This window comes from Scatophagus argus, chromosome 24 (genome assembly GCF_020382885.2).
Source record: "Scatophagus argus isolate fScaArg1 chromosome 24, fScaArg1.pri, whole genome shotgun sequence".
NCBI classification, from domain to species: Eukaryota; Metazoa; Chordata; class Actinopteri; family Scatophagidae; genus Scatophagus; species Scatophagus argus.
The window spans coordinates 6,653,771-6,680,156 of NC_058516.1; the positions used below are offsets into that span (position 1 = coordinate 6,653,771).

Here is a 26,386-nt window from a genome sequence, read left to right on the forward strand (position 1 = left end):
AATTTTAAGGCTACAAGCAGCGTACAGCAGTGCGTGCATGTGTGGATCTACCCCGCTAAGCGTTGCTCCCCATTAAAGCAGGGACTGTGTCACCTCCTGCAGCTGCTCTCCATCACAGCAGCAGTAGGCAGCTTCTTCTCTAACAGTGACGGAGGACAGGAGGGAAGAATCGCCATCACTTCTCTACCGCAGAGCCACAGAGCCTGCAGAGCTGAGAAGAGATCTCTACTGACCTCCACTGGTGAAATGATGTACATGTTGGGGAGGCTGCCACAGTCATGGAAATCTACTGCTACACTCGTGAGTGTGTTTTTGTGTACGTGTGTGTGACATTTAGCCTCTCACTCTACAAAAACACTTATGCATTTCTTAACTTAACTTTGAATTTATATACTAAACTTTAAAACATTACCTTATCTGTGAGCACTCCTGTCTGAGCCACGTCACTGGCAGAGGTGGAAGACATCAACTCCCATGATGGCTCACTAGTTACATCTTTTGTGGGTATGGAGAGCTCCCTTGAGTAACTACACACGGTGCATTTAAGGACAATGTAGCAATGTAGCAACATTGATGCATTTGCAGTAACAATATAACAATATAAGATAAAAGATAAAATATCAGTCACAGGGGGCATTTTTCTAAGTAAGTATTTTTACTTTGACACTATCGGTACATTTTGTTGAGGATACTTCTGCACTCTCAGTAAGAATTATAATTAATGGAGTACTTTCTGTTAATTTTTCTTAGGGTTTGAATAATTTTTCCATTTCCAATTTTCCCATGTGAAAAGGGATTAATGGTTCCTTGATCATTTCAACCACAGGGGGGAGCCCTAACACAAGGAGTGCGCTTACTGCAATACCGGTATGTCGCAAACTTTCTGAAATCTTCACGAGCATCCCTGCAGCTGTATTGATGGTTAAGTCAGCATCTCAACCAGCGTAAACATTTTGATTATATTTCATTAGGTTTTTATCCATAGAGGCAGGGACTACCTACAACCAAGACTCCCTCATCCCCGTTTCCAGACACCCCATTTCAAACCCCATCGGTTTACTTCTCCCTTCCCCCCTTCTTACTGCGAGCTGCGTCAATTCTCCATAATAACGCCGGAAATGAGTAGATAGAACAGTTTTGGTTTGAACAGGTCCTGGAAATGTTCTACGTATGAATGTCACAGATTTTATTTCCTGTTTTCAGAAATGGTAGCTGTCTCGTGCAGCAGTAGAAGGAGGAATAAATGAAAAACCATAATATATAAAGAGTCCCTATCAAATTTATAGATACAAACATCATGATATACGCAAAGTACGAGATTACATGTGGCAGATTTGAAAATTGGTTGGACATAAAAAAACAGTTGGTTTAGTAGTTTGGTGGAAAACATAAATGTAAATGTAAATAAAGTTGTGAATCAAGCTGTCATTTAAAAAAAACATTTCACGTATAGACATAGCAGACTGAACTACTTTTGCAAGGATGTTCAAATTACCCGACTTTAAAAGAGGCTTTCTAAATGTGTTTACGCTGTGCTGTCACGGTTTGTTTCTTAAGTTACCCTTCAATTATTTATCGACGTTTTACTTTGAAGATACTCAGCGGAAGTTCTGTTTTAACTGTCGGTAACTTTATGGCGCTCTTTTTCTGTAAGCAGGGATTTAGGAATGTGGAGACCAGCAGCTACGTCACCCTCAAATCGCCTGGGGTCACGTCGTCAGAAAACTTTTCTGTAGTTTAAGAAAGCTTACTAACACAAACTCTTCGGTAAGTTGTTTAACGTTATGCCCATATATAAGTCAAAATTTAACAGTCACATTTGTTGGTGATGTATAATACAGTTTTATTGTTTTAAAGTTTTCCCCAACACGTTGACTGAAAATGTCCGTTAGCTAAGTTAGCCGTGCAACTGGAGGTTTGAAATACGTCGGTTAACATGGAGCTAGTTAACGTTACTTGACTGAGACTGTGGGGGGAAACTCTTTATTTGGTGCTTATACTTCAACAGTTGCTCGGACAAGTTCTAGCCTGTGTGCCTTTGTTTAGGTTGAGGTCAAGCAAGGAGATAAAAAAGCCTGCCCTGACATGAAATGATTGTTTCGGAAACTTGATACCAAGAGAATAGCGGTAATTTGCTGTTAGCAAGGAAACCATTTTAAACCACCTCGTGCGCATTTGCGGGTAAATCGGGTTGCTTATCATTTGGGTTTACACAATTTATACGTCGAGCGAGGGACATTTTTTAAAGACGAAAAAGCTTTAAAACGCATTGCTGTTTTCCCCACGGGGCACTGCTCGTCTTCCACACACTGTGGGGAAACATTTGCTGATTGCCTGCAGTGTTTTGATAACATTTCTCTCCCCAGGGACGCTCGTCTCTGTCTCCATGGTTACGTGGCGGACGCCCAGCCTCGGCGTTGTCGCGTTGAGTTCGAGCTGCCTGCAGAGGGGGCGGAACAGGAGAGCGGCGACGGGTCCTCCATTTATTTCTCCTGGAAAAGACAAAATCAGTCGAAGATGGTAAGGAGGACACGACTGCGTCAGGACAGCGACAGCGTTATAGGTAGATGGAGACTGAATGGGCAGTGGTGGAATCTGTGCTCTCCTGTTTTACCTCTCCAAAGCAGATGCTGTCTTTTTTTCTTTCACTCTCTCTTCCTGTGATTGTATGGTGTCTGTGTATGCAGGGCACTTGATGCTCACGTGAAGTGTTAATATTTGCATCCTGTGTCTATTTCAGAGGAGGCTTTAAATCTCTTTGGTCTTTGTTTCAGCCATTTCACGACGGAGTCTACTACCCCTACTCCTGTGACACCCAGGGGACCCACTCGTCAGCAGGGATCCCATCCCTCCTGAATTCCCCGCTCAGCCAGCACTCTGTGAACGGCCACTCTGCGCCTGCACCAGGCATGACTCCATCCAGCGGAGCCTCCGTCGTCCTTCCGTTCAAGTTCCGCCCTCGTAGGGAGAGTGTGGACTGGCGACGCATTAACGCTGTGGACATTGACCTGGTGGTGAGCCAGCTTGATGTGGATGCTCTGCAAGAGCACATCAGCACTGTGACCTTCTGCAGCTTGGATGGGGAACGATGTCAGAGGTGCCAGAGCCCCGTGGACCCTGCTCTGATCAAGCTCTTGCGGCTGGCCCAGCTCACAGTAGAGTGGCTCCTACACTGTCAGGAATTTCTCACCCTCAACCTGCGCGCGGTGGAGGAGAGGCTGATGGCCGCTGGCAGGGAGCGAGAGCAGCTGCTGGCTCAGCAGAAGAAGCAGGAGGAGAAGGTGAAGGCGCTGACCGCCGAACTCAAGCAGAGAAAGAAGGTTATTCGCACCCAGCAGTCCCTGCTCACGCCACGAATTATCAGCGGCCAGAAGGTACTGCTCACACTCTAAACACTCACTCTCTGGGGGCTATTGGTTACCATTTGCATTTCACATGTGCAAGGCAGGCAGACAGCTAGCTCCATCACCCCCTCCCCCATCACTCCTCCCCTTCCTTCTCAGGGCCCCCACTCTATCATTGTTCCCAAGATCTATTCACAGTTCCGGCTTTGTGCATTACACATGGAGGAAAAAATGGAAATAGGTGAAGGCTTTATTGAAGCCGGACAAAATTGTGGTTCTAAAAACAGTTATGTACGGTAAAGACCTGTCAGATCTGTGTTGTTTTGGTATGGGTATAATAAGCTTTGTTTTCAGACTGGGCTGAAGATTTAGAGCTGCAGAACAGATGGTGTCATTTGGTGACAATTAGGTTTTTTAATCCACTTACAAAAGGGTGACAAGAGCAGTCATCAAGATTACTAGCTGACTCCCACCTCCTCCACCCTTACATATACCCAGTCTTGTGCAACGTTTTGTCCTTTTTAGTGTTGATGAAGACATTTGTGTTTATTAGATTATACTGCTGGCTTATCTGCTGGATCTAGTTGCCTGTAAATGACAGTCTCTTTTTGATACTGGAACTGACTTACCATTAGGGTTATTTATAGCTCAAGTCAAAAATCAAACCTCTGTTCTTGAAGCGTACGTCTGCAGCTGACCTGGCCAAGCAGTTGCCAAGGCAACAGATATAGTGTGTCATGACAGCGTGTGGTTGCTAGGTGTGAGCTAGAAGCTCAGCTAACAGAGGTGGCTCAATAATTGATAGAGAAGGCATGTGTTTTTGTCCTTTGAGGACCTTTGGCATTTGTTTCTGGACATGTTCACATCTCTACCACATAAATGCGCAGGGCTCTGTTTGAAGACTAATTTCATTTCCCTCCCAATTTTCATTGTTATTTTAATGTAACTGCATCAGTTATAGGCCATTGTGAGGACATACCTCTCCATGTCATGTGGCTGCCTTTGAATCTTTGCTACCATAAGGTTTGACAAGATATCAGTAGCAGCAGGTTTAACATTGAATGAATTCACAAGCGCAGTGAGCAGCAGAGTTAAATGTAGCATGTGATGTGTGTGTGTGTGTGTAGAACAAAGGCAGCATCTAGAGTAGTTGTTAAGCGTTAGAGAGCTGGAGTGTGGTGATGCCTGTCACAGGGAGCAAATCAACATCACTCACGCTGTCTGTCTTTTGGGAAGCATATGCCTGAACTCAGTGGATGCTCCTGTTTGGAGCCTCATTAGAGGCTTCAAAGATCATTTGTTGATCTTTATGCTTTGTCTCAAACCTCATTCACTCTGTTAGTTTACTGCACCTTATATAATGGTCACCCAGTAGTTTGTGAAATTTTGCACTCTTATGATCATTTTGCATTGTCACTGACAGGCGTTAAAATGTTACCTCTTAATTTAAAATCGTAAAATGTGATGCATTAACGTAATTTTAGGAACTATGTTGGTTTTTTACCATTTTCTAATGTGTGTACAGGCCAAATCTTATTCTGTTCAATTTATTACTTGAGATTAGCTTTTTTTCTTGAAAATGTACAAAATTATATATTAATATCTGTCTCTTGTTTGTTTCTTCTAGTGTCCACAGTGTGATAAATCCTTCCTCAATTCCTCATTTCTGCAGAATCACATGCAGCGTCGCCACCCTGATGAGTATGAGATCCGTAAGTCAAGCATTCATAAAGGTCCGCTGAACTGTTTAGAGGTGGGACAGAGAGATAATTATACATGAACAACTGGAAGGAGTCAGATAAACTACTTACTAGTAAGATGCATTAGACAATTTGAGGATGGAGTCTCTGTGTATGTACATGGTCTCGTTACAAATCCTGTCGATCCTTGTTTTGCTTCCCTCCAGAGTTGCGTTCAGACAGTGAGAAGAAGTCTCAGATTGAAAGCCTCAAACTGGAAATCAGCAGTCTGAAGGAGCAGATTGTTCGACAGCAACAGGAACTGCAAACCAAAGCAGCTCAGGTAGGAAAATCAGATAGAGCTGAAAAGATTTTCATTTTCGAGTCAAAAATGCCAAATGTCCCAGCAGCTCAAATTCAAGGATATGATGGATTTTTTTTTATTAGTTTTTTGGTTGGGGGGTTGGTACATATAGTAGTAAACTGAATTTGTTGTTTGAGCAAAACAAGCCATTTTCATTCTTCATCCTAGGAAGAATGATCACTAAAAATAATCAGCTGATTTTATTGATGATGAAATGACAGTTGCAGTTGTACACTGTTGCATGATCAAGCGTTGCTTCACGGTGTATGGATCCTATTACCACTTTAACTTAAACTGTACATGCATGCAGTTTTTCACATAGTTTCCATTTCTCTGATTTTGAGTAATCCTACGAAGCCCTTTTGGATTTGTAGTGATTGAGCTCTTTTCGTTTCTGTTGTGATTCTAGGAAAAAGAGCAGCAGTCCTTGCACAAAGACCTGCTCAGAGAAATGGATCGTTTTAAGGCTGAGGAGATGGCACGCATGGAGAGAAAAATAGAAGACAGCAGGGATGGCATGCGCAGGGAGATGGAGTTTCTTTACACTCGAAACATTCAGGCTCTCAATGTACGAGTGATCCTCTCAGCAGCCTCTAAATAGTGTTTATTTACATTGCATTCATTTGGTTTTCAGGATATGCTTTTACGTACTGTTTTCTTTACTATTATTACATGTATTTTTCTTAATCATAGGAAGCAAATCAGAATCAGACGGCAAAGCAAGAAAAATCAGCCAACTCTGTTCACTCACAGCCAGAGAGAGATGTGGACAACTACAGAGAGATGCACATACAAGCCATCCAAAAGCTGGAACAACAAATGAAGAAACAGGTTAGTGTAGAGAAGAGATGGTGTTTTTAAATCTGGAAGTGAATTCATTTATTCTGAGTGCAAAAATCTTCCCTTTTAGGATAAAAAGTGGGAATCCAGGCTGCAGGACATAAAGACTCAACATGAGTCTGAAAAGAATCAGGTATGTGTTTGTCATTCACACACATTAAAGCATTGTTAATGTAAGTGAAATATGGAATAAGCTTTTGTTAGAAATCAGTCTGCTGGAAAATGCATCCCCTTTCCTTTCCTCTTCCAGCTGTTGAACGAGCTGAGCAGAATGCAATTGTCTGTGACCGAGCACCAAGAGCACAGCCAGAGGCTGCAGCAGGAGATGGGGAGGAGGCTGCAGGAGAAGGAGCAAACCATCAAGGCTCAGAGGGAGCAGGTTAACACTGATTCATACTCACACAGCCATCACAGTCCAGTGTGATTATGTCCAGAGAGGAAGTGAGGCGGAGGGTCAGCCCTTGTTCAGGATATCCTGTATTTGCTACATAGGCTCAGATTGTGTTGTACTGAGACATGATCCTAATCATACTGTACACTTGACATTAAGTGCCTGAAAAGAACACACAATGTTACATGTAAAATGAAAATTTTTAATACAGGGAATCAGGAAAATGTTTCTTCCACTTACAGATAAGGACTATTTCTTCAAATCCACCCACCAAAGTAGTCGAAGTGCCAGGTATTGATTCCCTTTCAGTTGCTTTTTCATCAGAAAAGCGTTTCCTTGATGGAGTGTATGATCCTAATGTGTTCATCATGTTCTGTTTTTCAGTCATTGTCAGTGCACCAGCTCCAGATCCTAAACCAAAGAGAGTTGTACTTGGTAAGTTAGTAGAAGCCAATTGTGCTAAGAAAATTAGAATAGAAGCACATTCTCAGAGAGGCTGAGCATGTGCATGAGGGATTTACATAACCCTGTTTCAGAGAGCAAACTGTTAATAAAGCAGTGCTGTCACCACATTAGTACCACCCCGCTTTTAACACACATTTTGTCTGACTCCCAATGACCTTTGACCTCATGCCGTCCAATACTGTCCAATTAGAGGAACCAATCAGTGCTCTTAAGCTGGATCCTATACAGGAGCTGTCAGAAGAGGAGAAAGGTAAAACAGACAACAAAACCAACAGAGCCGCTCAACTGCATGCTGTCTGCATGGATGCATCAGTCTGTTGTGGGCAGCCTTTTCCTCAAGTTTGTTGAGACTGACATCATCTTAGTCCACACTGACGTGACAGGCATGCTGTTAGTACAAGAAAGCCCTTGGAAAGCAAGCCCTTCTTTTGTGATATTCTGTGACGCCTGTCGTATCAGTATTGCTGGTCTTCACAGCCATCCATCATCTTGTTTGTGGCAAATAAACTTTTAGACATTCTCCTCTTCTGCCTGCTCCAGTTATTTCCATGTACCCGAATGAACCTTTGCTGTGAAAATTGGCAAATGCATGCTTTTTTCCCCTCTTCCTTTTTTGTCTGTGCTGCCTCTCACTGGAGCCTCATTATTCATTTGTGGCTGATTAAGTGACATTTCTTTAACAGACAGCAGCTTCTCTGAGAAGAGGCCAGTGGAGAAGAAGCCTGAGCCTGCACCAGAGAAGAAGCAGAGGGTGACCTCCAGCACTCTGAAAAGGAACACCAGCATCAAGAAAGATATGCGACCAGATATTGAGCAATCTGTTATTATGAGACTGGAGAACCTGGGAATCAAGCCTGTACGTTCACACTGTTAAGCAAGACTTAGGAAATTTACGAATTATAATATCAGCAGAAAATACTGTGTCAACGTAAGAAGAAAATGTGTTACTCAACATAACTATTTAGTAATCGGTGCGCATACTTTCCTCTCTTTGCAGGATCAGAGTGGTCTGAAGGACAAAGAGCTCACTTCCATTCTGGCCAAAGTGCATTCAAAGCGGGAGAGCTTTGCAAAGGGACAGCCTGACTACTGGCGCCAGCGGGAGGAGTTAGCCAGCACTGTGGAGCAGAAGCTGGGCAGTCAGAGGAGAGGCAGTGATCCTGCACCTGAGTCACAGACCAGATCAAGACAATCAGTTCAAGGTGAGTCATCAAAAAGCCTCTTGGCCTCTAAGCTTCTATCCAGTGGTAACCATGTTGTACTGTATGTACTGTATTCTTTAGAGGAATTCAGCTCACTCGTTGCCAGCCTGTATTGCATTAGCAGCTTGTGATTAGTTTTGACTGCATTTGAATCCAGCATCCATTGGTCTAATCTGTGAGAGCTTGTTTGTCGCCGCATGAACTAACTTCAGCAGTTGACTTGCGGTCAGGGATGGTGTATATATTACCCATTTATGTCTGTGTGCAGTGTTGCAGATTCGACCCCGGTCAAGTAGCCTGCCCTCCAGATCGACCCAAGTTTCGTCTGGACATGCAGTCAAACATCCCAAGACGCCCCAGCCGGCGCCAAGGACCAAGACCACCACCCAGCCCAAGACATCTACACCCACAACCAAGCCTGCTCTGAGGAACTTCGCACCCAAGTAAAGAAAATATGTGTTTAATGAACATCAATGGTATCCCTTGACATTTATGATGACATTGATATGCACAGTCAGTATTGTGCTGTAGAGTGTAATAAATGTTGAATGATTAGAAACATGTTGTTTCTGTGATTCTTGAGGACCCCTCCTTTTAGTTCAGACGAGGAATCTGAGGAAGAGGAAGCAGATATGGAAGAGGAAGAGCCCCCGAAACACCAGAGGGGCAAATCACCGCAATCCAGACCAAACCAGGCAACCCCAGTCCAAACCAGACTGAGCAAAACCAGTCCAGTTCAAGCAAGGCAGGCTCCAGCCAGGCATTCATTCTCCTCCATCCCCCAACAGACCAGAGCTTCAGTGGGGGGTGTGACCCAGACAGCAGTAACAAAGATGGAGAGTGATGAGGAGGAGTGGTCGGATATCAGTGAACTGCAGGAGATTGACCCAAGACAACTTCAGAGTCACAAAGACCAGAACGGCAACGTGGATAAAAGAAACTTTGGTAAAGGTAAGTTGTCCTTTCTCCAAACTGCAAGCTCTTAACATACATTTAAATGCTTTGTCTCTGTTTATTCAGTCATAAAGTGTTGACATTTGGATTTACCTGTAGATATTAGGTTAGATCTTTTAACAGTACAGGTTAGTTACACAAGTTATGTTGTATGAATTCAGGGTTCCTATGAATTATTAAAAAATTGAATTTTTACATTTTAAAAGCACAGAACAACAATTGCACTTAATTCCTGCCCAATGTCATTACTTTGTCATCATTGCCTTGTATATTTTGTATGTACCCAAGCTATATCTACATGGTCTTGGGTCTGTAGAAAGAAAATCAAATCTGTGAAATCTCATTAATGTATTTGTATAAATTGTCTGTTTGTTTTTTTAGAGAACAGAATCAATGACCTGGCCCGAAAAATGGAGAAGCAGTTTGCAGGTAGGGTGGTAAAGAAACCAGCAGGGGGCATCAGCATCTTACCAGAGAGGAAGGACGAGGTTCAGGAACTCACGGTGAGACACGTTTCGTGATGGGACCTCAGTGCATAGCTTTGGTAGCTCAATATTATGTAGTAAAAATCAGCAAGCAAAATCTGTGAATAATGTTTCTGTATGTGGTGACAGTACACAGATCTAGAGGAGAGTAGTGAGTGGATGGTATCCTCTTCAGAGGACCGACGGGAAATGTCTAAACCAGCTCGGGGCTCTGGACCGATGAGGAAGAGCCTGGACTCACCCAGCACCAGTGTCTGGGGAACCTCCACAGGAAAGGCTCCCAAATCAGGTCAGCTATTTCAGGATAGGTTGTAGTTTTCCATCTGTTTTATTTAAAAGAACATATTCTATATATTTCTATCACATTTTTTCATATTTTATTGTGGATTTTTTATATTTGTGCTTCTAGCCTTGCAGTACTTGCGTTTTATCTATCAAACACAGCTGTTTTGTACTTAGCAGGTCTGACTGAAGCTGGAACAGGAAGCACCCTGAAGAGCAGCCTGTGCTCCCTCAGTGACATCAGTGACTCCGAGGACATTAGCAATAAGCACTACAGCTGATCAGGTGATGTAACTCTACCCCAAGCACAGACACAAAGACCTCAGGCAACTCCGCTGACACCTGCAGTGCACGCCAGACAGCCATATTTTATACTCTTATTACATGGAAGCTATAATACAGACAGAGCAATACTTATAATACAAAGGGGAAATTGTTTTCTAATCTTTCTAATAAATGTTAGAGATAAATCAGCTCACCGATTACAGTCTTACCTTATGTTTTGTGCCAATTCTTTGCTTGCTTTAGACCTTTACAGTGTTGTAAATAGATTCTGTTTTGTATCTTCAGTGAAATATAACCCATACTCCAAATGAGATTGTATGTAGCTCATTTTTAGATTTTATACATTAACTTTTATAATCTCTTCATGTGTCAAATGGAGCAATGAGATGTGATTTTGTACAGAAAATATTTATACAAGCAATAAAAGATTTTGTGAATTACAAAGCTGAAAATTGTCACATGAAACATGACAATCGAGGCACCTGTCATCAAGATTTGTTCTGTCTTCAACCAAAGAACTGATTTCTCACAAATTTATTCATAAAGTCACCTAGCAGTATGCAGACCTTTGTGTTAGTCAGTAAAGACATGTATCTTCTTTTTGCACAACTACAAAATTCAGGATAAGTGGGAACCAATTTGTTATTTCGTTACTCTTTTGTTACTCTCGTTTCAAGTATTTTCAAGTTAAATTGCTCCACAGAGTTCAAGCCACGAAACTGATTGATGAAGGGAAGCTGATGAAAACAGTCAAAAATGTCTAAGTATGGACAACTGCACAAGAGTTTTATTTGTAATTTTGAACAGATTTGTAAACAAATACAAACATATCGCATTTTTTTCCAGGCATTTTTTCTACTCTTTGATACTGAACTTTTTAACCTCTTTTAAAACAACAAAGTATGCAGAGACTTGAAGATTAACCGCATCAGCAGACATTGAATGCTGCCTGCTGAAGATGAAACACAGCTATAAATACAAAAGGTTAAAAAAAACATTGCAAGCTCTGAAAAGATGTGGAGCACACAGTTATAAGACTTTTAATAAGACGTATCAAAACATGACTTGGAGAAAAGGTACTCTGCATACTATTACTTTAAAGTTTTAAAAGTCACTTTGTCAGCTGAGCGCTTCGCCTCTGGCTCAGACAAAGCTGTCTCTGCTGAATGTTCGACCGGTTTTTGTTGTTGCTCTGGTGGTTCGGCTCTTCCTGCCTTCATAAAACAGCGGTGGCACCAGAGTCACCCGGGATGATGAGGCTGGCAGCATGTAGGTTCGTCTGGTTCGGGCGGTGGCATAACTGACTGGTCTCCGTGTCCCTTTTGGAGAACTGATGGACATAGACGGTGGTTACATAGTGAAGCTATTTACTGTTGTTTGGCTTTTATATGTTCCCCAGTAATGCAGGTAACAAAGGCAATGCAACTGTTGCATTGAAATATAGGATGCTGTTTATTTACCTTGATGGTAGGCCTTCTTTTCCAGAGAAGTAACTCAGCACTGTCCCTCCAGACAGAAGAAGGATGGAGCCTCCCCAGCCAATGAAAATTGCAGCTCCAAGTTCAAATCTGAATAGCAAGTATTGAGGTGTATCAGCAGTTGTGGTTTGTGTTTTCTCTGTCTTTATTTTGTGTTTTTAATTCCCTTATTTTTGTAGTAGTGCTACTTCTTTGGAACTTGTAAAAAATAATAATACTACTTCAAAAGTACTCACTTCTGAGCCCTGAAATGTGGATCCAGGAATTCTGTTATGACTTTGTTGGCCCACCACGAGTAGGTGATCATACCACAGAATCCTAACAGAAAATTAACATGGTGTTAAATGTCGTCAGTGCGTAACATTCACAAAAGGTTTGCACACTCTTGAAATATTTTTTTTAACCTGAAACCAGGTAGGTTATAGCGCCTGCAAAAGTCACCCTGGCGTTGGCAATCTCTGATCCACCTATTTTCGTGCACTTCATCCCTATGAGTGTGAGGACGCCTCCAAAGAAGCCAGTGATGACGGAGCAGACAGCGAGCGCTCTGCAGGCGTGTAGGAACACTGAAACAAACAGGTGAAACTGAAATTCAGCAAAACCTTGAAATTTTTTCAAATGAATTCGTTGATTATGTTAAATGGACCATGATAACATTTAAGGCAGCTGTAGGGATTTCTGTTTAGATTTAACAGGAGCCAAATTCATAAAGGGACTGTATGGAAGTTATCAGAAGGGTAAAGGGGTTTATATTTTTTTCTTGTGGTTGAAGGGAGTAGTTTTTTGGATTTGTCATCCCAGACTAATAAGTGTTTCTTTAGCTCTTTATTCAAACATAAAAAGTGCCTGTGTTAGCCAATGTTTTGATATATTTTCTAGTAATTTAGTATTTTTTGTATATATTTTTTCTAAGTCAAGTGGAGGATTTAAAGAAGGTTTGGGTAAATTGTTGATTCCCTCCGCAACCCACAAAAATTTCCATACAGTCCTTAAATTTTTTCTACCATTGAGAATTTAAATGAAAGGGAAAAAAAGAAAGAACTGCAGATATTTAGAAGTTTTCAACTTATCCTACCAGGCAGGGCCAGCATGGAAGGGTAATCCTTGCAGTCCGACACCCCCGTGGTGTCGGAGATGCAGTCCCTCCACAGGTTGGAGTAGTAGTTGGAGGTGGTCAGCACGATGCTGCCCACCTCAGAGAAAGTCCAGTACTCTGTGGGGAGAGTGGAACACACGAGGATCCAGCCACACAGGCAGGACACGAAGCAGCCGATTTCCATGTACATCACCACCGTCCTGTATTTCATGGTGAGTGCTGCTCTTCAAGCAATAAAAAAAGAATATTTTTTTATTTTAAAATTAAAATCTGTTAAAAATAAAGAGTAACAGCCAAGTCTGAGCACTGTGTCGCTGTGGGAAACTGGACTGAGCACTCCCTCTCTGTCAATGCTGATGTTTGGCTTCTGTCTCAGCTTATCTTTTAGATGGTTTTGCCTAGTAAGCATGCTTCATGTTCCCAGTACTCAGGAATGGTGAAGGATTACAGTAAGCGTAAATCAACACTTTTGTGTCTTCAAATATCTTTTCTTCTTTCACGATCTCATTAAAACCCAAAATGTAGATGCATATACAAGTTGTGATCCTCCTGCCTTTGTCACAAACTGAGCTGATCAAGTACAAAATAAAAGCCCTTAAACATTGTGATTACACCAAACATTTATCATGTATATGTATGACATATATAATGTTTGTCATTCACAAAATGTACAGAAAGTTATACCAGTATCAAGATGATAAAACTACAGTTTTTGCTTACTTTTTGGGTCCAGTAAGAAAAATAATGACAGGATGGAAACCACTGGTTATTGTTGTATATATTTATGGACAAGATTTTAGAATACTTTACATTTGAGAAACAGTTCGCACAGTGTTACATAAATGCAAAGGACAATGATGACTGGTCCTCAGTATTTTTTCTGGGAATTTTGGAATTTGAACCATCATGTAGGGAAATGCAGAAAATGTAACTTGTAAATAGGATTTTATTGATTTGTTGTTATGGGTGAATTTGAACTTGTGCCCTCATTATTTCCAAAATACTGACACTGATTACATGTTGCTTCTTGAACTGGACAGCCAAAATGAATCTGCAGTGTTACACAGTCACAACTGATGCCATTGTGTTGAAAAAGACGTTTCTGGACTTATTTGACGTTTCTGAAGATCTGCAGAGTTGTTTTTGTCCTCTTAAGACTTCTTTTTCTTCTTCTTTTTCACAGATAAAGGGAGATGTGGGATGTCTGTTGCAGAAAGAGTATTGTAACCAGTCAGAAAAAATCAATAACAGTATACATGCCTGGTTAAATTGACTGGCTAAATTTAGCCCACTTCTCTCAGAAATAGCAACCAGTTTAGTTTCAAATGGTCAGGCTCCTTACAGGAAGGTGAAAATATTCAGATGGGACATTAACATACCTGTTTTGGTGGTTAACTCTGCATGCAGTTGCACAGTGAACTATACAGCCAAGTAAAATGAGGAAAATCCCCACCAGGCCAAGGTAGAGGGGTGGTCCAATTTCATATCTAAGGAGAAAGCAGTTCAAGCTGGCTAATGTCTTGAGTGAGCTCACATTTACCTACTAAGAAAGCTTACTAAGAGGCAACACATTACCTCAGCTTTGATGGATCTGCTTTGCTGTGTAGAAAAGATGAAACCACATTGTTTATGTATAAACAATAAGCGGCCGTGTCCGATATGCCTGCATGAGGAAAAGCCGATGACACATGGGGAAAACAAAACAAGAACCGTGGGTGCTTCTTCTGAGAAGCTGCTTTCAAGACAGCTGAGCATTTGTGAATCCAAACAAGCCATACTCACAGCCAACCAGATGGATAGCAGAGGCTGTTATTAATGTCCTGTCTTTACTTCTCTGGTCTCCGCCGATGCGTGTGCACTCAAGTCCGAAAAATGTGAGCACAGTACCGACCAAGCTGAGGCACAGGCCAATAATCAGGAGCCCCTTGACTGCCAGGATGTGTGCTGATTACAGACAAACACAGCTCTCATTCATAAATTAACTCATCCAAGGCTAAATCCAGTTAACTCAGTGATTGTTTGTGATTGTCCCCACATTTGACTGTCCACAGTACCCCGAAGTCTACACAGTTCACCAGAGCAGCGGAGTCTTCATAGCAGTCTTTCCACAGGTCAGACCAATACCAAGCCATTATCACTACAGGGGAGCCCCCTTGAACCTCCATCTTGGCCACCCTCAAGTGAGAAAATACATAAAATGAATTAAATGGTTGGAGTATTGGCATCTATGTACATATTGTATTGTATTTCACATTCTTATACCTTTTTTCTACCACCAGTGGCCGATCAGCTCAAAATGAACAACCACAAATATGTACTGTGAGTAGGTAAAACACACATTTAGCACTTAAATGGGATAGTCTAGTGATTTTATAATACATTTCCATTAAGATTGGAGACTCACAACAGACAAACACAAAGGGGTTAAAATGGAAGCAGCAGAGACTTTCTGACGTTGGACAGAGAGACACTACCTTCTTATCCCTGTTGCCAGTATTAATACTAATTTAAGCTAAGCAGTCCAAGCATTTATTGACGACAGACGAATGATGATGAACAATGAAAAGAGAATCAGCAGCACTCTGATCAGTGCACATTTACTCAGACGCAAGTTGGCAGTTTATCACCTTTTCATGACACATTTTTGAGAGTAGTTTTCTTTGTCCCTGCATTTTACCAGCCTAAAGTGCATCAGGTGCTGTCTTCTAACCCTTGTTTGCTTACCTCCAGTGGTCCATAGCGAGGGTGCAGCCCACAAAACCCCAGCCCAGTATGCAGAGCAGCAGACCTAGGATCTGAGTAAGTCTCCTCAACATCTTTTCTGCCTGATAAATAGAAGAGTCTTCACCAACGAACTACAAATACAGTTCTGGATTTGTAAAGTCAGCAGTCTGTTGCTAATAGCTGAATAACTTAATTTAACCTGGAAAAGCAGAGCCAATAATGACAGATTTCAAGGCCTTTACTGTCTTCCTACGTCTCAGTCCACCAGTGATTAAAAAGAAAAGAAAATCCACAATGGTTTTGCTTCACATCGTAGCTTTAGAGCTGCAGTCCTCTTAACAGTTGCTCATGCAATTATGTGATGGTTTGAACAGCAGCAAAGCAGAAACTGTTTACTGTCAACTGGCCTGGTGGAGTTTCATTTGTTGTCTAAAAGGCTACACAAAGGCTGACAGTTGTAATCTTAGTAGCTGTGTGCATTAATTAAATGTTATAATGAATGAATATGTATTGTGTCTAGTGCTAGTTTTGACACAGATTTATTTAAAATGAGAAATTTATTAATACAAAAGGCATACAGAATTTGCTTTCAACACAGATTCATAAACTGAATAGAAATATATCAGATAATCTGTACAACACATTTATTAGCATTTTTCCCTCACATAATTATTCAAATTTATTCAAATATAGGAATTTTTAATGAATGGTCTAGTTTCACTCTTTGAACTGCCTGACAGTGACGAAACTGTCCGGCTGCTGCTGCCACTGCTCCTTGACTCGGACAAAGTTGACACACTGGACCTTGAGGAGCGGCCGGACTCCGACCCTGATCCTGATCTTGACCCTGCAGACCCGTTTGATCGCCCAGTCTTAGAGGACCGCACTGACTTGACTGTGCGTCCAGATTTGGATGTGCGTTCGGATCTTGAGGAAATGGCAGAGACGTCAGAGCGCTCAGACTTGGACGACAGCTCGGAAATGGAGGACACTTTGGTTTTGGAGGTGATCTCAGACACTGTGGACTTAGCTGTGGAGGACTTATTCTGCTCAGGATCTTGTAGTGGCTGGATGTTGATCACCCTGGATAGATGCACATTATTGTCAAACATGACAAGGCTGACGAACACCTTGTTTTCAAATGTTTCGATTTTTCATATTTTGTTAATTCAGTCAGCTATTTAATTATGTCATGTTGGGTCTGTCTGATTATCTGTCCATTTAATAGTGAATTTTAGTAGTACATGTATGTAGAGTAAAGAAAGTACAAAGTTAAGGGTGTAAGATTATGCCTTCATTATAAAAGTAAACTGCAGATACGATTTTCTTTGAGCTCCTTCTGTTGTTGAAACTGGTGCATAGCTTGCATTTTTTTTCTTTCCTCATGAAATCACTGAAGCTTTTGAAACACCAGACTTCTGTCGACTCCAGTGGCTTAAGGGTTGTATTACATGGTGAGAGGGAGTGTACCCGTGATGAACAGCTGTGCACTGCTTATTACTGTTTACGATTACAGGATGCTGGTGTTTATTGAGGAAGTGGAGAGGGGAGTTATTTATTCACTTCCCCTAACGAAAATGTGTCTGTACTCACGTCTCCTCTCCTCCACAGAGCGGCGTGCACACCGACCACAGATAGAATGAACCTCCAGTCATGTGAAAGGCTGAGCCAACCCAACCAAGGAACAGCGGGGTGCCAAGGTCATAGCTGTTGGTGTTCAAACATACAGACTGTGAGACCAATATCTTTAGATTTATGCTTAATTTTGTTTAAGTTATGTTTTAGGTTAAATCGTCACTTAAGGATGTTAACTCACTTCAGTCCATCAGAGAAGTCTGCTGAGACATACTGTGCATAAACAGCATACCCAGATGTGGACAGCATACCTTGAGAAAAATCATGTAGAAGTTCAGTTAGTTAAGTTCAGTTTGACTTTGCCACTCCTAAAGCTGGACTGCTAGGATGTCTAATTTGGGCAAGTGACCACAAGGTGGCATTATTCCCTAGCTATTAATTTTATGCATAGCTGTAATCAATATAAAAATCTCTTTTATATGTCTTTGTATTTAGGAGGAAAACTATACATTTTACTAATGTATTGGATATTACCATAAATTAAATTACCAAAATGTGTGATTTTGTCAATTCACACAGATCCATCAAAGCCACCAAGGAAAATTTCATAAAGTATGCAAAGTTCAAGAAAACAAGTGTATTTTGATTTGCAAACGGCAGCAATTACTAAGTGTAATAATTAAAAGCTATTATTTCGGTGATATTTAAAGGAGCGATTGGATGATGAAGTCATTAAAGTATAAACCAGATAGAAACCGTCATGTCTAAAATTAAAAAAATAAAAATGTTTAATCATAGCACTCTCTAGGTTGCTCATGCATCTGTTGACTTTCGTCTTATTCAAACTAGACATTACCGCCGATTATGTGGCACCATCCACCGATGTAAATTTTCTTGTATTTTGATCGGTCTTTTCCCCCAATAAAGGTGCACTCCATACCCATCAGACTGAGCACAAACCCCAGCATACCCAGGGCAAGAGCTGCCATCAGCAGACCTCTCACTATCTGGATCGAGCCTGGAGACACATAGCAAGACACAAATGGACAGTAATCAGTGTTGGAACTGAATAGACGAGACACTTTTTTGGTGTGTAAAATGTGTTACCTACCTTCCACAGACCAGAGCACAGGATAGTCATAACAGTTGCTGACAGCAGTTGAGTCTGTAAAACAGCTCCTCCACAGACTGGACCAGTACCAGGCCACCTTGATGATGGAAGAGCCCCCCATACCCCCAATTGAGGCGATCTTCCAGCCCTCCATGGCCATGGTGCAGGCCACAAAGATCCAGCCCAAAACTGTCATCAGGAAACCCCAGATTTGGACCACGCGAATCTGCATCTTGGGGGCGTGAGCTGATCTCTTATCGAACTAATCCTTGAACATTCATCCAAAATACACTTTTGACATTATTCTTTGTTTTGGCTTCAAGTGGCTGTCCTTTCCTCATGTAAAAGTCATGCACATCTTGCGCTGAATGCCTCTTTTTTCATCCAAACTCAAGTGTCGTCAATGTCAGCTACTCGTCACAGAAGAGGGAGAGGACAAATGACTCACAGGTAAAATCAGGGGATGTTCTGTCGTTTTCCTGGTATTAGTGTATATGTGGGTGGGAGACAACAATCATTCAGGTTCCCATGGGCCACAGGTGAATCTGGACTGAGAGTGCTCACCTCAGCATTTATCTCCAGTTACCACTTCATGCTCACATCGGACTGTTCTGAACAGACATCTTAAAAGAAGAAAGTTGTGTTTTTTGCATCAATCCATGCATCACAATAAAGTTTTGCTGAGTTGTTTTACTTTTTAAACAATAATGTATAATATTATAATAACTTTAACTAGAGATCACTGAATAATATCCACAGGGTGACAGAATTAAAACTCAAAGTTTGTTCAGAGCTACACAGCGCATTATGTAACTTTTCAAAGGGTGAAAGGCTCTTGCAGCACGTGAACTGAAGTACTTATGTGAAATTGATGGCTTGCCCCTTTAAACTGATCACAATCTGGGGTACTTTTAATTATTAAATTAAAATTTTAATTAGTAAATCACAAATATCTCTCAGTTCACATGTAGTGTAAATAAAATAGATGCGCTATTGAATCACGTTGCTTAAGGGATGACCAACCATAGTGTATATTTATGTATTAATGACTTTCACATTTTCCATCAAATATGTAATAACACTGCTGCTGTGACTTAAACATCACTGTTGACTTTCCCTCAGGCTTTAAGCTGCCAGTTATTAGTGATTTCACTAGGACCTCACTGTACTGTGGGTTTCATAATTGCAGCATATCGTCTTTGTGCTGTTATAATTAGAGTTAAATCTGAGGTAATGAGAGTTAGGGGGGAGTGATGAATGTTCAAAGGGGTTGAAAGAGCTCCTCTTTGTCCTCTTGGCTTATGAAGAAGTTATTGGTAGTGGTAGTGAGATATTGGAAGTGGTGAGCCGTTGGGCAGCCTTAATATGTTTGGTGAGGGTGGATTTAATTAGCTTTAATTAGAATGACATGACTGAGAAAAAGGAGAAAAATGAACAAAGGAATGCTTATGTGATCTGAGCTGGCCAGATTTTTAAAGATACTAAAGAAACAAAACAAACATAACAGTTGCTTTATTTTGCTCATGTGATACCTCAACAGTTAAAATTTAAAAAAGAAGTAAGCTCTAAGCTGTTACATATTGTGTAGCTTTCTCAACCGTAAAGCATGCATTAATACTGCTCTCTGGTGGTGTGATTACAGTAATGGGTGGAGGGATGTGGCTCTGTGTCCTCAGCTGCTGCTAAGGTCAACAAGCAGGTCAGTGACTCAACTTTTTTTTGTTTGTGATCTCTTAATATAAGGCAGTGATTTCTTGTCACAACTTAACATGTTTTCTTTTTATTTTATTTTACATTTTTTCCTTTTATTAAATCATTGGAAACCATTGGTAACATACATGGATGTTCAGTTCAGACACGTGTGTGTATAAGTGGCTTTTGTTCCTTCTTTTGTCTTGTACTACCATTAACATTATAGTATTTCACAAGAAAGTAAATCAAAGAGAATATCCCAAAAAATAAACAGAACTTTGGGTAGACGAATTTAGGATTTAGACTCTGCAGGCGTTCATGGTCCGCAGAGGATGACTCACATTCAGTCCTTGATCCCTTCACTTTTCCTTTAGTACTGCAAAAAGCTCAGAATCTTCACATATTCTGTGAAATATCTCAACAGGAGTGTTTGGCCTAAAATTTTGTACAATATTCATAGTTTCCAGACGATATATTCAAATGACTTTGGAGATCCTGACAGTTCCTGTAGCTCAGCAGGTTGAATTTGAGGTTTTAAATGAATTGTTTTGACAGCCTTTGGATGGATTGCCATGAACTTTGGTGCAGACAGTCATGTCTTCTTTAAGATGTAATAAATTAGGGGACTTTACCTGCAAAACAAATATCATTGCCAGTAGTGTAATCAATGCTTTAGGGATTTTTTAAATTAAGAAAACATGAACTTGTAACCAACAACAACTCTTGTGAGTATTGTGAGCTGCCATTTTCAAGTTTCACGTGTTATATTTGTCTTTGTAACATCCCTATGGGTAATGCTGACATTAGGCCATACAATACCACCATTATATCAGACAGCATTGTGTGGAGCCCAGGACACCTGACACTTGTTTACGGATGCAAGGTGCCGGAAAGCACAGGACAACTGCTCTCTGCCAGCTGGTTCAGGTATCCAACCCCTGGGCCAAGAGGTTTTGCGTAACACAGCCTGGGGTTCCTATTGATAATAATTCCTAGGTGGAGATGGATGGCTGATAGGAGGGGAAACCTCCGGTAAGTCGTCCAGCTCTGCATAGCCTTGTCTGGGTTAGGATGTGACCTTGTGACCCCTGGAGGTCAGATCAGTCTACCTTCTTATGATCCATCTTTCTTCTCAAGAAAAATTAACTGATGCAACATTAAACTAAATGGTGTTTTCTGTTTCCTTAAAGCAACGTGACAAGATTAAAAGTTGCATCACAGCTACTCATATTTTAAAATAGTTACTATTAGTATTTAATAAAATAATATTTGGTCGCATTTACAGAATGCTTATGAAACAGAGCTGCTTTAAATGATGTAGAAAATACAATAAATTTTCATGAGTTTACAAAACAGTTTATATAACATAAGCTCTACTAACAGGCTCAAACAAAAGGAGTACTTGCTATCTGTCTGTCATCCTTGACTGTCAATGGGGAGAAAATGCTTTAAAATCTATTGTGGACTTAAAATATTGATGTCCGATTGGCCTTTGTGTTTAGAATTATAAAATAGAGATTTAATATGTGTCCAGTCTATGCTAATATACACAGGCAGGAGGGGCCAGCGTGATGAAGGTGACCGGAGAGTTTGAAGTGTGTTTTGTGCCAAATCAAATTTCCTGCCCTAAAAGAAACCAAGCTTATCTTTTACATAATGGCCAGTGACAGAAATGTGCCAAAAAGCAGCCTTATTTAAAGAAGAATCTATGAAATACGTAAACTATCACATGAATTACATTTTCCAGCCATTGTTTTCATAGTGAATGGTAACCTTGGCTTTTACTGGTGAAATAGTTTTGGTGAAAACAAACTTTTATGATAAATTCCACAATCAAGTCACGTAACAACAAGATAGATTCCAATTTCACACATAGGCATTCCTTCCAAACTGCCTTGAGGGCGCTCGTGGTTCCTTGCGGAGGCTGTTGACTGTCTTGCTGTGGTTGTTGTGCGTGGTCACAAACGATGCAGCTCCACTGTAGGAGTATTCAGCTCTGAGAAAAAAAAGGCACAAAAAACTAAAAAAGTTAGACTATTTAGTTTCTCTCAAAGTAACTTGAATCAGTACTTTATTTGTCACCAAACAAATTTCTTGCACCAAGTCTCGCAGTATGACAAGAATAAGGGTCTACAGCCTTTCTAACAGCCATAGCGAGGCGCAGCTAAACCTAAAAAATGCTAATGTTATGGGAGGACCGTGAACGTACACAATGTCATGGCAGTTCATCCAGTGGTTGTTGAGATGTTTCAGTCTCTTGAGAAGATGTGATTTAAAATAATGAAAGAGAAGGCTGGCTTTTGCCGCTTGGTGCAACACTTCCCTATAGGTGGACTTGGTCAAGGTGACTTTAACTTTGGAAAGGTCCCTCTTATTTGACTGCAACAAAAGAAACATTCAGCCGTCAACGGCCACATAACTAATCAACATGACAATCATCCAATTTGCCTTATAGGTTCTACAATTATGAGACAAGATGTTGAGAGAGATTAATGGATGTTTTCGACTGTTGCCGTCTCTCCATTGCAGTTAAAGTAATTACTTAAATTGCTTGATTGAGTTAAAAACTCAGTGCAGTTTAGAGTCCCTCCAAATCAGATTTTCTCTTGGCCCTTGTTGCCGATGACAGATGTGGGATCACACTCTTAACATTCAGCATGTCAGAAAACATCAAGCAACATGCCTGACACTGAAGCCCTCAGACAAGGAGAGGCAGAAGATAAGTCCACCAAGGATACACAGCACAGATCCAGCCCAGCCAATGAAGAGAGCTGCTCCCAGCTCGAACCTGAAGGGTTGAAGTGAAAAATGAAGAGGAATTTATGACAAGAATTCCATTCATCTGATTGTGGCTTTGATCTGCTGTCAACCAAGTCTTTCTTTTAATTCTGACTACTTACTTTTGGGCTACAAAGAGTGGGTCAAAGAAGTCGGTTGTGATCCTGTGAGCATATATAGAGTATGCAGTCATGGAGCAGAGGCCTTTGGAGAGAAAACAGTTGGATTTACCTTTCCCATAAATACAGACATGAAGACAAAAGCCACATGAGATAAGCAGCGTGTTTTACCGTTGAGAATGAAGTGGAAGCCCGAGAGGATGGTCAGACGAGCCTTGGTGGTCTCCGAGCCTCCTATTTTTGTGCACTTCATTCCTATCAAGGCGAGGATGGCACCAAAGAAACCCAGACATACAGAGGTGATCATCAGACCCCGGCACACCTGGATATAGGCTTCATTACAGGTAGAGAATAAGGGATCTTTATGTCTGTGTGCTAGATGTGAATATACAGTCAGCAACAAAAGGAAAAAAATCAAGTCAGGGAGGAGTATGAATTTATTATTGCACAGGAAAAAAAGCTTTAAAATTAGTAAATACTGTAACTGATTTTTTTTCCATTATTTCTGAAATCATATGGTGATTCATCAGGTCTTGGAATCTTTTGGGAACTGGTGCTTTAAACTAAAAACCTGGGGGAAAGGATTTAGAAAAACCTATGTGAAATACTAAAACTTTAAGTGACAACATATTATAAAGTGGTGTTATTGAAACTGCATGAATGTCTCAGCTTGTCTTAACACATTAAAATTAAAGCACCAAACAAGCAAGTAATAGGAAGTGACAAGTGACCTCTGTATGACTGTATGACTTTCTCAGATTGCTTCATTCGGATACATGAGGAGGTTGCATCAGTCCAGCTCAGCTCCTCACTGAAAAATGCCTCTGGTGGCCTTTAACTTTAAAAGCTGTAGTTGTTTGTGGCCTAAACCCACTTTCAGAAAACCAAGTATCAAGTTACAAATGCATTTGTTTACAATAGTGTTCATTCATCCAAAAACAACAGGTGTTCAAGATTTTGGGCATCAGTGCTTCAGGCAGCTGGATAGCTGGAGATACGTAATTCCTCCAGAATACACAAAAAGATAGATATATTTCTATCTTTGCTCTCGGACTTAGGAAAAACAATGTTATACTTTGCCAAAGCAGCAGTCATTTCAGAACTCACCATCCAGAGCCAGCATTGAAGGAAAGTCCTTGCAATTGGACACACCGGTGGAATCAGTCACACATGTTTTCCATAGGTTGGACCAGAAGGTAGCTGTGGTGATGACCGTTCCATCCACAGAGGACACCTTCCAGTAGTCTGTTGGGAGGGTGGACGACACCAGAATCCACCCTGAGATGGTCAGGAGAAAAGCAACAATCTCTGTTGCCATGTTGCCCATTTTTCCTGTGGCTTGGAGGTCCGGGACTGGGACAGGACGGATATCTTTCTCTCAGGAGTGACGGAGAGAAGGTGGGAGGGTCAGGTCCAGGTCCAGGACAGGTGCGTCAGCAGAATTTTGCTTCTCTTTCACCTGTTCAGCCAAGCATCTGTGCCTGAGAACCAATACTTTCAAGTCCATATGCATTTACTGACGCACATTCAGTTGTTGTGTGTTGTGTTTGTGTGTGTGTGTGTGTGTGTGTGTGTGTGTTGGTGGGAGGGGTGCACACACTAGTCATCACTCCACACCATGTGTGTAGGGTCTGCAAGGGGATCTGCAGGAGAAGGAAGTCTTTAATTGAAAGGATCTGAAAAGCCTGACAGAGAAGGAACACAAGATGAGTAACAGAGATTGGAGTGATTTGTAGGGTGGATTGACTGAATGAATAATGTGGGGTTTTGTGTTCTTTTTTTCATTGGAGTTCATTTCATGAAGTTTGGATTCTCTGCATCTTATCGCAGCGCTTTACCAGTCTAGCGCTTCTTATTGTAGCAGTAGCACAAAATAAAGAGAGTGCTATTAATTTGACTGTATTGTAATTCTGTTCTGGTTTTACAGTATTATAGCTCCATCAAGTGGTGGAATGGAGAGGCAGTTTCAATCTGTCTGAAATGGCATTTCCTCAGTTCTCTGTTTCTAGTTAAGTAACAATATTTTTCTGTAGAAACATTGAGCCTGGTCCCAATCCTCACTTTAGCCAAGAGAGCCATGTGTTTCTGAGGGTGCCAGTGTTTTTTGTTGGTTATTGGCCAAGTTCCATCATTAGGTGAAAATTTGTCTAATACTTTTTACATTTTATGAACAGATAAAACTAATGACATTCCCATCATCCCATCAGGCATTAGCATGCTAACACGATGAGATGGTGAATCCTATGTGAATGATATTTTAGTGATTATATAACTCATTTCTTCTTTGGCTCTGTTTTACCACTGTTTAATTGCCACTTGTGACCACAGTGGTTGTTGTGTAGCTCAAGTTACATAAAGTCTTGTTCTACGATGTTGCAGTTGCCTCAGGTTGGGATCTGTGCACGTGGCCTATTGCAGTTGCTATTTATTTTTATGAGTTACTGTGACAAACAATATTAAAGATCAGCCTCACACCACTAGTAGTTGAAACAGTCAGACCATTTACTTAAGTAACAGTAAGCAGTACCATGCTATCAGAATACTCCATTATAAGTAAAAGTTAAGTCAAAAATTTTACATGAAGCTTCTGAAATTCACTTGAACTGTTGGTTGTTTGAAACCATAGTAACTGATCAAAAATTAATCACCTTTAGTAAATTCTTAACCTGAAAGTAACTATAGTTGTTAAATAATCACTGTAAAATGTAGTGAAGTATACTAGCATGGAAAGGAAAAGCAGATTTTCCACTACTGCCTATTTGTTCATTTTTTAAAATGGAATTTTTCCCCTTCCCCAATACATACTCATTATACACCATTTTTTACAGTTTATGCTTGCGTTGTCTGTGAATTTTTCATCCCTCTCAGTGTTATGATATTCTGTTTTCTTATGGTATCCTTGGTTGTCTTAACAGCATACATACATACGGAGTATCCGGGGAAAACCCACACAGGCACCGGGAGAACACACAAACTCCACATAGAAGGGCCCAGACCGGGATTTGAACCTGGAACCCTCTTACAAGGTTTTAAATTTTTAACCATGTACTAGAAAACTGTTGACAGCATTGTAAGTGAGCCATCTTGTTTTATTGTAGAGCTTTTCCAGGGAAGGATTAGATCTAATCTCTTTTTGTAGAGAAAGGGGGATTGTTTTGGGAATGTAATTACTCAAAAGTTTTCCAGACAATGTTTCTGGGGTCAGTAAAATGGCACAGGTACATTGTTCGGACAATCAGCACTCCAGGAAAACTAAACACAGGTGTTGTACTATCAGTAAATAATGATGTGAAGGTGCTTGAGGTGCTGAATGCTGCCTAAATCTCTAGGTAGTTGAAGCATGGAAGACAGGTTTCCCTGGCTCCTGTTGCTGAGCAATGTCAAAGGGGATCTTGATCCTGTAAATCTGCGAATGAAAGAGAAGCAGGTGGAACAGGTTGTTATCTGTGTTAGTGACACGCCATCTAGACCAATGTGATAAGCTGATGACACTGGTCTTTCCATTAGTGAGGGAATCACTCA

The 26,386-nt window shown here is 40.9% G+C and overlaps 6 protein-coding genes and 1 long non-coding RNA gene across 13 annotated transcripts in view; 3 read left to right on the forward strand and 4 right to left on the reverse strand.

The window, feature by feature from the left end:
• Positions 1-1,620: 1,620 nt before the first annotated feature.
• dzip1 (DAZ interacting zinc finger protein 1) lies at positions 1,621-11,274 on the forward strand. 4 transcript variants are annotated; one of them, XM_046382062.1, is made up of 18 exons: positions 1,621-1,767; positions 2,367-2,563; positions 2,775-3,374; positions 4,972-5,056; positions 5,251-5,366; positions 5,797-5,955; positions 6,081-6,218; positions 6,298-6,360; positions 6,478-6,606; positions 6,861-6,909; positions 7,003-7,053; positions 7,767-7,939; positions 8,081-8,285; positions 8,554-8,728; positions 8,869-9,236; positions 9,621-9,742; positions 9,854-10,013; positions 10,184-11,274. In XM_046382062.1, the coding sequence occupies exons 3-18, from the start codon at positions 2,910-2,912 to the stop codon at positions 10,285-10,287; spliced, it is 2,562 nt and encodes an 853-aa protein (XP_046238018.1). In that variant the 5' UTR covers positions 1,621-1,767; positions 2,367-2,563; positions 2,775-2,909; the 3' UTR covers positions 10,288-11,274. The 4 variants fall into 4 exon arrangements, with proteins under 4 accessions (XP_046238018.1, XP_046238015.1, XP_046238017.1 ...); XM_046382059.1 differs by having other exon boundaries at positions 2,367-2,520; XM_046382061.1 differs by having other exon boundaries at positions 2,367-2,520; positions 10,187-11,274.
• On the reverse strand, positions 11,057-13,084 carry cldn10d (claudin 10d). The gene is made up of 5 exons (XM_046382072.1): positions 12,845-13,084; positions 12,174-12,335; positions 12,006-12,087; positions 11,752-11,859; positions 11,057-11,621 (listed from the first exon to the last, which is right to left on the reverse strand). The coding sequence occupies exons 1-5, from the start codon at positions 13,074-13,076 to the stop codon at positions 11,435-11,437; spliced, it is 771 nt and encodes a 256-aa protein (XP_046238028.1). The 5' UTR covers positions 13,077-13,084; the 3' UTR covers positions 11,057-11,434.
• An 840-nt stretch (positions 13,085-13,924) lies between these two features.
• Positions 13,925-15,981, reverse strand: LOC124055333 (claudin-10-like). 2 transcript variants are annotated; one of them, XM_046382074.1, is made up of 6 exons: positions 15,590-15,981; positions 14,901-15,040; positions 14,648-14,809; positions 14,441-14,528; positions 14,245-14,352; positions 13,925-14,069 (listed from the first exon to the last, which is right to left on the reverse strand). In XM_046382074.1, exons 1-6 carry the CDS (start codon positions 15,679-15,681, stop codon positions 13,925-13,927), a joined length of 735 nt encoding a protein of 244 aa, XP_046238030.1. In that variant the 5' UTR covers positions 15,682-15,981. The 2 variants fall into 2 exon arrangements, with proteins under 2 accessions (XP_046238030.1, XP_046238029.1); XM_046382073.1 differs by having other exon boundaries at positions 13,925-14,072.
• On the forward strand, positions 14,918-23,862 carry LOC124055335. Its single transcript, XR_006842615.1, has 7 exons — positions 14,918-15,045; positions 15,145-15,184; positions 15,596-15,664; positions 17,201-17,321; positions 18,092-18,253; positions 18,352-18,725; positions 19,918-23,862. It is a non-coding gene; the product is annotated as an uncharacterized LOC124055335 (long non-coding RNA).
• On the reverse strand, positions 16,105-18,507 carry LOC124055331 (claudin-10-like). Its single transcript, XM_046382071.1, has 5 exons — positions 18,276-18,507; positions 18,021-18,182; positions 17,406-17,475; positions 17,183-17,296; positions 16,105-16,672 (listed from the first exon to the last, which is right to left on the reverse strand). The coding sequence occupies exons 1-5, from the start codon at positions 18,505-18,507 to the stop codon at positions 16,273-16,275; spliced, it is 978 nt and encodes a 325-aa protein (XP_046238027.1). The 3' UTR covers positions 16,105-16,272.
• On the reverse strand, positions 22,638-24,389 carry LOC124055334 (claudin-10-like). Its single transcript, XM_046382075.1, has 4 exons — positions 23,972-24,389; positions 23,036-23,197; positions 22,868-22,949; positions 22,638-22,755 (listed from the first exon to the last, which is right to left on the reverse strand). Exons 1-4 carry the CDS (start codon positions 24,189-24,191, stop codon positions 22,638-22,640), a joined length of 582 nt encoding a protein of 193 aa, XP_046238031.1. The 5' UTR covers positions 24,192-24,389.
• Positions 24,390-24,439: 50 nt separating this feature from the next.
• Positions 24,440-26,386, forward strand: part of LOC124055326 (ATP-binding cassette sub-family C member 4-like) — a 42,377-nt gene continuing 40,430 nt past the window's right edge. Inside the window, exon 1 of one of the 3 annotated variants that reach the window (XM_046382042.1) lies at positions 24,440-25,890. The gene's annotated coding sequence lies outside the window, so the exon portion shown is untranslated. The remainder of the gene's footprint in view (positions 25,891-26,386) is intronic. The other 2 variants (XM_046382044.1, XM_046382041.1) reach the window with 2 other exon arrangements.

Bases quoted from the DNA above. Each gene is read 5' to 3' on its own strand.
- cldn10d (XM_046382072.1), bottom strand. From the start codon at position 13,076: ATGAAATACAGGACGGTGGTGATGTACATGGAAATCGGCTGCTTCGTG. The intron at 12,336-12,844 runs GTAGGATAAGTT...TGTTTGTTTCAG, and splicing joins TTCCATGCTGGCCCTGCCTG to TGTTCCTACACGCCTGCAGA. The intron at 11,622-11,751 runs GTAAATAAACAG...TATGTCCATCAG, and splicing joins AAAGAAGGCCTACCATCAAG to TTCTCCAAAAGGGACACGGA.
- dzip1 (XM_046382059.1), top strand. The intron at 3,375-4,971 runs GTACTGCTCACA...TGTTTCTTCTAG, and splicing joins GAATTATCAGCGGCCAGAAG to TGTCCACAGTGTGATAAATC. The intron at 7,054-7,766 runs GTAAGTTAGTAG...TTTCTTTAACAG, and splicing joins ACCAAAGAGAGTTGTACTTG to ACAGCAGCTTCTCTGAGAAG.
- LOC124055334 (XM_046382075.1), bottom strand. From the start codon at position 24,191: ATGGGCAACATGGCAACAGAGATTGTTGCTTTTCTCCTGACCATCTCA. The intron at 23,198-23,971 runs GTGAGTTCTGAA...CCTGTAATGAAG, and splicing joins TTCAATGCTGGCTCTGGATG to CCTATATCCAGGTGTGCCGG. The intron at 22,950-23,035 runs GTAAAACACGCT...TTCTCTCCAAAG, and splicing joins CTTCCACTTCATTCTCAACG to GCCTCTGCTCCATGACTGCA.
- LOC124055333 (XM_046382073.1), bottom strand. From the start codon at position 15,681: ATGTTGAGGAGACTTACTCAGATCCTAGGTCTGCTGCTCTGCATACTG. The intron at 14,353-14,440 runs GTAATGTGTTGC...CTTTCTCCTTAG, and splicing joins GCAGATCCATCAAAGCTGAG to ATATGAAATTGGACCACCCC. The intron at 14,073-14,244 runs GTATGTTAATGT...CTCTTTCTGCAA, and splicing joins AGAGTTAACCACCAAAACAG to CAGACATCCCACATCTCCCT.
- LOC124055331 (XM_046382071.1), bottom strand. From the start codon at position 18,507: ATGCAGATTCGCGTGGTCCAAATCTGGGGTTTCCTGATGACAGTTTTG. The intron at 17,297-17,405 runs GTGAGTTAACAT...GAACACCAACAG, and splicing joins GACTTCTCTGATGGACTGAA to CTATGACCTTGGCACCCCGC. The intron at 16,673-17,182 runs GTGAGTACAGAC...GCATCTATCCAG, and splicing joins CTCTGTGGAGGAGAGGAGAC to GGTGATCAACATCCAGCCAC.